This window comes from Phaethon lepturus, unplaced genomic scaffold (assembly GCF_000687285.1).
Source record: "Phaethon lepturus isolate BGI_N335 unplaced genomic scaffold, ASM68728v1 scaffold35587, whole genome shotgun sequence".
Classification (NCBI taxonomy): domain Eukaryota; kingdom Metazoa; phylum Chordata; class Aves; order Phaethontiformes; family Phaethontidae; genus Phaethon; species Phaethon lepturus.
In genome coordinates this window covers 11,526-18,752 of record NW_010551771.1, presented here as the reverse complement: position 1 = coordinate 18,752, position 7,227 = coordinate 11,526, and the positions used below count along the sequence as shown (strand labels likewise).

General features: G+C 41.5%; 1 protein-coding gene across 1 annotated transcript in view; it reads left to right on the top strand.

The window, feature by feature from the left end:
- The first annotated feature begins 4,267 nt into the window (after nucleotides 1-4,267).
- NR1H3 (nuclear receptor subfamily 1, group H, member 3) overlaps nucleotides 4,268-7,227 on the top strand; it is an 11,840-nt gene continuing 8,880 nt past the window's right edge. The window contains exon 1 of the mRNA XM_010291025.1: nucleotides 4,268-4,518. Within this exon, the coding sequence (XP_010289327.1) occupies nucleotides 4,401-4,518 (118 nt within the window). The 5' untranslated portion in view covers nucleotides 4,268-4,400. The remainder of the gene's footprint in view (nucleotides 4,519-7,227) is intronic.

Below are 7,227 nucleotides of genomic sequence, written 5' to 3'. Positions count from 1 at the left end.
GTACCAAGTTCCTTGGGGAGGTTTGTGAACACACTGTGGCTGCTACACGAGAGATGGTGTAGAAAGAGAGTTAGGTCACAAAATACTGGTTATTCCTTTTGAAAGGATTGGAACAGTGGTGTCTGCTAAGGGGCTTAGTTCTGTGCTGGTGCCCTAGGGTCCTGTGAAATCTCAGTCCAATAAAGCTTTTTCTTTTTGCCAGTTAGATCTGCAGCCAGCTTTTGATACCTGAGGTAGCATCACTACTGTGTGAATTCTGAATTTAGTTTTCAGCGGAGACTCTTATGCATAGCTTTGAGGTAGACTCAGATTGGCTGTTGGCACTTTGTATTGCATGTCAGAACACATTTAGAAGCCAAAATGCCAAATCATACCCCTGCTTTAGGTACCTCTGAAAGATAGCCCTTCCTATCAGATGCATTTGTTCACCAACAGCCTGTTAGGCCCGTGCACAAAAGCACAGTCCTGGTGACGTGTGAGCAGAATCATGTTAACATATGTATACAAATATAAGGTCTTTTCTGCTGATGCTGACGTGCTGCAGAATGCACGCTTGTGATTCATTACAGAACTGAAACATAACCATATGTTTTTCCGGCAGAAGGCTGTAGGACTTTGTAATTTACAGGACCAGGACTCTGACCAGTAAAACCTGTTTTGAAAGATCGCAGAGACTTGTGCAAACTGCCTAAAAAGCTACCGTTTTCTCTGAACATCTGGTATTTGGAAGTAAAGGGCTCGTTGTGCTATTCCTCTGTTTATTCCTGCACTCCACAGTACGGTTTCTCCAGATATATACTTGCATCTGGTCTGGTTCCTGATCCTTAAACTTCTCACAGAAAGCACCAAACAAAGAATACCAGGGAGAGGACAGACCTGTTTAGCATAAGTGTCACAGTAACTGCATCTGGCTCATTTGGTTTCTTTGTGCTGTGCTGCCCAGTGCCATCTCCTTTATTTGTCCTCAATGAATGTGGGACAGAAATTAATCATATTCTGTAGCTTTGTGTCTGTTGATGACAGGTCAGATCAAATACTTCCAGGAGAGTAAGTGCTTCAGCTGGGATGACATGAGACTGTTGCTGGAGGAAGTGATGAATGTTTCTGGCACTTAGCGTGATGTGCAAGAGCCAGGGCTGCCACTTCCAGTCTCTGTTAACAGTACTTTCTGTTGCAACAGCACTGATCTTAAGACCGTCGGTATCCAAGTTGTTCTGCTATCTCAGAAAGGAAAGGGAGAGGGAAGAAATGGAGGAGAGCAAAGCTGGTGGTGACACATTTCAGAAGCATTTAGTGTCTCCTTTGAGACATGGGTGGCAAGGGCTGGCAGAAAATTGTTTCCCTTAGCCTTTTGTCTGTATGTGCTTCGTCACTGGAGTATTGTCGGCTCATTAGGTTCCTCTGTTCTAGGTGCTGTGTTAGAGAGAAATGATTGTTTCATCCTTTATCACTCAGCCAGTCCTGGTTTCTAAAACTGACATAGTTGAGACAGACAGTGGGAGGCAGCACAGCAGATCATGTCAGGAAGACAGCATTCCTTCTTGTAGTTTTGACTTGCATCACGCTTCTACATTTTTAGTTGAACTGGTGGTGCAAGTCGGAAGATGTGAACCTCTAACAACATGATTATTAGTACAAAACTTGACAAAATTTTTAGTAGTTTGAAAACAATCCTCATGTATTTTTGTGAAAACTTAACTTTGGCCTAGTCGTACAGCCTCTTATTTGTGTGTCTGTGGGGAAAATGCTAGTTTAGGTTTCTTTACCTAGCACCAGAGTGCTGCTGTTTGTTGTTAGCTCAGTTTTCTACAGCCTGTGACTGTTACTGGATCTACAAAACTAAAAAATACTGTGTCTTAGGAGAGGCCTCGTCTTCTCTGCTCCTATCTGGTCCATTCTGTTTGGGGAAGGCTGGAGGCTGGTGCACAAAGTAGCAACGTGTGGGTTGGTTTTACGGCATGAAGATAGTGGCTGATAGGCCTTACCCCTCACTGTGTCTTGGCTGTGCACATGGATTTGTACTCCCTTCCCTGTTGGTAGCTGTAGACTTATCAGATGTTGCCAGGAAGTCTGCAGTCTCTTAGAAACTCTCCTTTGAGCTCCAAATGTCCTGCTGACAGCAAGTTTCACTCTTGCAGTGGTCAGTCATGGTTGTGTGGATGACACAGTTTTGAAATCTCATCAGGCTGTACCCTCCTCTTTTGCTTTCTGGAAAACATTGCAGTTTTGGCTGGGATGCAGCAAGACTGGGTCACCGAACTGAAGGCAGTGGGACCTAGGCACTGTCACTCAGTCCCTCAGCTGGGGGATCAAACTCTTCCTTTGAAAAATTGCTGCATTATTGCTGCTGGTGATTCATTCTGCACAATAATTAATGTTTGAGTGAATCTTTTGCATGGTTTGGTTTAAAGGAATGTGCAGAGGCACTGAGGCAGTACACTTAGCTTTCTTGTTTCATGCCCAAACATGTCCAGAGATGTCTGATATTGGCATCAGTGAGGAGCTTACATGGGACTAGGAATACAAGTTGGGTTTCATTTGTTTCAGTGAAATACCCATCTCGATCTGATGCTCTGTGCTTCTCCACAAGGTTTTCAGTTATTGCAGGATTTACTGTGGAGACCTTTTGAAAAAGTTGGTTGTGAGAGCCACACTGTTCCTTTGAGGACTGTGAGTCTCCTTGAATTGGTTGGAAATCACATCAGTTAGGTTGTAGTCTTCCACAGTAGGATATCTTCCTTTCTATGGCTTTGAGTTTCATATTTGCTGCCACTGCTTTTATCCTAGATGGTCTGTTTCTCCAGCGATTCAGTGTCTGCATGCACCAAATGGGAGGGAGCTCCGAATTCCGTACACAATCTGAGGCTGTGTTCACAAAGGTCATCTGAATTAATATGCCCTGTTGTTTTTAACACCTGCATCTATTATGTGCCACAGTGTAATGGGAGATGGCAGGAGCTCAGGAGGCTTGACAGTATGACTGCATTTATACTTAATGACTGTTTCAGAGTACTGGGAGGGAGGTGGTTTGTGGAAGTGCTTTCAACTTTGCCTTTGGCATTCTAAGAAATGTTGCACGGTCTGGTCCAAATACCCAGGAGGGAAGAAGGGACTTGGGACTGCAGTCCTCTGCCTCTTCCGAGTCAGCACTGCAGTGTGTGAGGCATGCCTGTGCTTACCTGATACTTTTTGTTATCTGGGCTACTGCACTGCTTTCTGTCACCGCTTGTCTTTCAGAGGGTGGCAGGCTTCCAGTCCTGAACTCAGTCACTCAAGTTAAACTGGTACAGGCCTTTAACGTAGTTGCTTTTTAAATCAGTTAATCCCTTTAGCTTGCATTGGTAAATCACTGAGTTAAGATCACCTGATCAAATGCATGTTCAATCAGATTAGGGGTGTTTACATTAGCAGTTTGCATCAGTTTCACTAAGTCTGTGCAATCAAACCAGTAAGGCCTTTTTATGTGCAGGTGGGGCCTTTTGGAAAAAGTGTTTGGATTCACTTTCCAGGTTCAGGCTCTGTAGTGGAGTTGATGCTGTATAATAAAGATGCTTTTCAGTATGGTTTCCAAGTTACAGAAAAGGGTATCCTCAGAAGGTTGGTGGTGAATGTATTTCCCGAGGATGGCATAATGGTCATTTCCTGTAGGCATGATGCTGGCTTTCAATTTCTTGCTGTAGGTGAGGGGAGGATTTGTCATCCTCATCTTCGATACATCATTGATCTTTGGCCCAGCCTTTAGCTATGGATATTAATAGAGAAATTCAGTGTTTTGTAGTCTTTGCTAAATCATTGTGTCAGATTTGTCTCTCACAATTTTCTGTGTGCTCTGCAGTACATGCCACAAAATCCAGGGCACCTGGCAGCAATGAGCTATTTGTTACTGGAAGCTTTAACAAAGGTTGTAAAGTCAGGAATTTCCCTCTTACACATTTTGAGGAGTCAGGGCTGAAGTCCCCAGGTGGTGTTAGCTGTAATAAAGAGTAGTCCTGCTTTGATAAATATTTTGGCAATAAAAAGGCAGTTTTGCACCTGGGTGTGCTAATCGTGTACCTTTTACCACAGTTTGTTTAAAATACTGTGTTTCAAGAGAATAAACATTAATAAAACAAAGTTAATTGTCCCTTTTAATAAATAAGGAAACAAAATCTTGGAGCTTGCTTGTGATGCAGCCTGTAATAGATTTTGGGAGTTAATAGCCTCAGTAGTTGAACTCTTGCCTCTTTTGCATCTGTGTGTTTTGTTTGTTTTTTTGTTTGTTTTTTCCTCCACAGGTACTTGCTTTCTGACTTTCAGTAGCAGAGAGAAACTAAAGACCTTGAAGACGCCTGCAGCCCCTTGCTCGGCAGTAACAATGCTGCAGCGATGAGATTATAGCGAGCCCTTCCTGTGTGGCCTCCATGGGTCCCACTCAACTCAGCACACAGGATCATGGGAAGAGGGTGGCAAGTGTATTTGAGATGGAGGAGGAAGGGCTTTCGCTCTTCCCTGGCTCAGAGAACCCCACTGAGCATGCAGGTATGGAAAAATTCTTACTAAATCCATGCACGCTAAATGCTATCCATTCCTTCAGCTGCAAGCAGAATTGATACTTGGCAAAATTTTAGGGTCAGTTCTGCTGTGCATGAGGCACCCAGAGAGAATGTCTAAGAGTAAAATCTGTTATTGATAGTTGAAGATGAGAGGGTTTATTCAGGTGATGTGTTGAGTATTTGGCTTATTTGACCTTCTAGAGGCTAGGTCTGTGGTAGTAAAATAATTTTCTTTTTGTTATAAAAAGCTGCTGAACAGTAAAGCTTTACTACAGGTGACAATCCAACGAGAATTAGCGATGCAAAGAAATAATAGGTACTTGCAGATTCATATAATCAAAAGTGAGTAGAAACAGTAGAAGTTTCCTCTAGACATTTCTTTTTCCGGAATGTATATATCCACAATAATGAAGCATATTTTGTCATGATACTCTGAAACTACATGGCATAAAAAAGACGACAGGCAGCAGAATCAAACTTAGAGTAATCTGCCACAAAGAACTGAGGTTAAAAGAGTGTCAGGAAATAGAACTGAGATTTTGCAGTTATAATTGCTGCTGACACACACAATCCTACAATTTCAAACTGTAAGAAGACATAGTATAACATCTCTGGACAGGTAACAGGAAAAAAAAAAAAGAAAGCATGAGTGAGGTGTCCAGCATAGTATCAGCAACATAATGAAAATATGGCAAATAAATGTGTATGTTGAACAATATGGTGAGGCAATGCACAATCCCTGATATAAAAAGTAGAGGTGATCTGAATGTTGAACAAGGACTCAACAGTAGAGTGGAAACAAAGAGAGTAGTTGAAAGGTGAAGCAATATTGGCCAGTAAAAGTCCTTAAAACAGATTTGAGGACAGGAAGAGAAAACAATCGATAAATGCCTTACAAAAATGCAAGAAAAAAAGCTGCAAAATGTGGAAAAAAAAATTATTAAATAGGGTATCAACCAAAGAAGGAGGACCCTAATGAAAGCTAAAGGTGCAGAGATGGCATTCACGCTCGATACATCTCAAATTATTTCTCTGTTATTTTTGACTACAGAAAATGACAATAATCAACTATATAACTAAAATGGTTAGTGTTCAGAGATGGACAATAATTTGCATAGCTCAAAGAATAAGCTTGTCTGTCTCAATAAAACAGTCATAGGAATGATAATCAGATGTTTATGTAACTTACTAAAGACAGCTAAGAAATCCACAAGATGGACAGACCCATCTTGTGGAAGTCATTGGATTACTCTGCTGTCCCTCAGAAACCTATGAACATCATTTGAGGCTTCTGCAAAGTTATTATACCAGTTAATATATATGCAATGGCAGACTAAGTAATTTGAAATAACTGTAGGCATTGCATAACTTCCTCTTGGTAATAGATTGTGTGGAGAGAAATATGCTAGAACAAGAGAGGGGAATATCAGAGACTTAACCTTTCAAATGGTATTTCCCCACTGTTTAATGTGCAATGAGAAGCGCAGGCCAAAATGCGTGACCTCCAGACCTCTGTAAAGTCAATGGGATTGAAAATCAACACCAAGATACTTAAGACTGTGAAAACCAATATGTAGTGGAGAACACTAATAATAATTTCTGAGACTGACCTAAAACTGTTTACCACTTCAGGAACTCAGACAGAATAGTAAGAGTAACTGAGAGTAAAAATAGAAGTATTAGAACCATATGTACAGAAATGAGACGTGCCATTGTAACCCTGACACTGGTCAGGAAATGCAGCAGCCTTGTCCTACAAACCAATCCCTATGAATTAACCCCAGTGTAAAGGCTTTCCAGACATATCTAAACAATCTGGAGACTTATCAAGACATGCTGTTGGTAATCGTTATGAACAGCTGCCATAGAAGAATCTGTAGTATCTGACATACAGAAAAATACTTGCATTATGAGCTGTGCAGAAGGATATGTCAGATGTCAACATAGCTAGAATTAAATGGAATGAAAAGAGAGATGGCTAATAGGGAGGGAATACACAAATAATGTTGGCAAGCATTTGGACGGAATGTTTAAGGTGAGGTGCGCTGGAGTAGACCAAAGATGTTCTCAGAACACACAGCCAATGACAAGGTTAAGATCCATCAGAATGACAGAGGAAGAACTTGGAGCTGCTGCACAAGTTCATCTGAAATGTGAGGCAGTAGTGAAGGCCTTGTGTTTCAGATGGAATAACAAGGTTTACTAAATGAACTGGCAATATGAGAATGCTTCAGTTTTAGGAGTGGGGAGCACTTTTATTGAAGAAAAAATAATGGATTTATTCCATTATTTCCAGAGGTTCACAGAATTTGTGCAGTCAATGACAAGGTTAAGATCCATCAGAATGACAGAGGAAGAACTTGGAGCTGCTGCACAAGTTCATCTGAAATGTGAGGCAGTAGTGAAGGCCTTGTGTTTCAGATGGAATAACAAGGTTTACTAAATGAACTGGCAATATGAGAATGCTTCAGTTTTAGGAGTGGGGAGCACTTTTATTGAAGAAAAAATAATGGATTCAGGGTTCCAGAGATTCACAGAACTTGTGCAGTACACTGCTTGCCTGCTTATTGCCCCTAACTCCACGAAGTTGCTGACTTGACAGTTTCTCCAAGTGTTCCAGTTACAGGGATTGCCTACTCAGTCTGCTTTTTGTACGGTCACAGTTTCAGCACTGGTTTTCTGTGACTGACTGCTG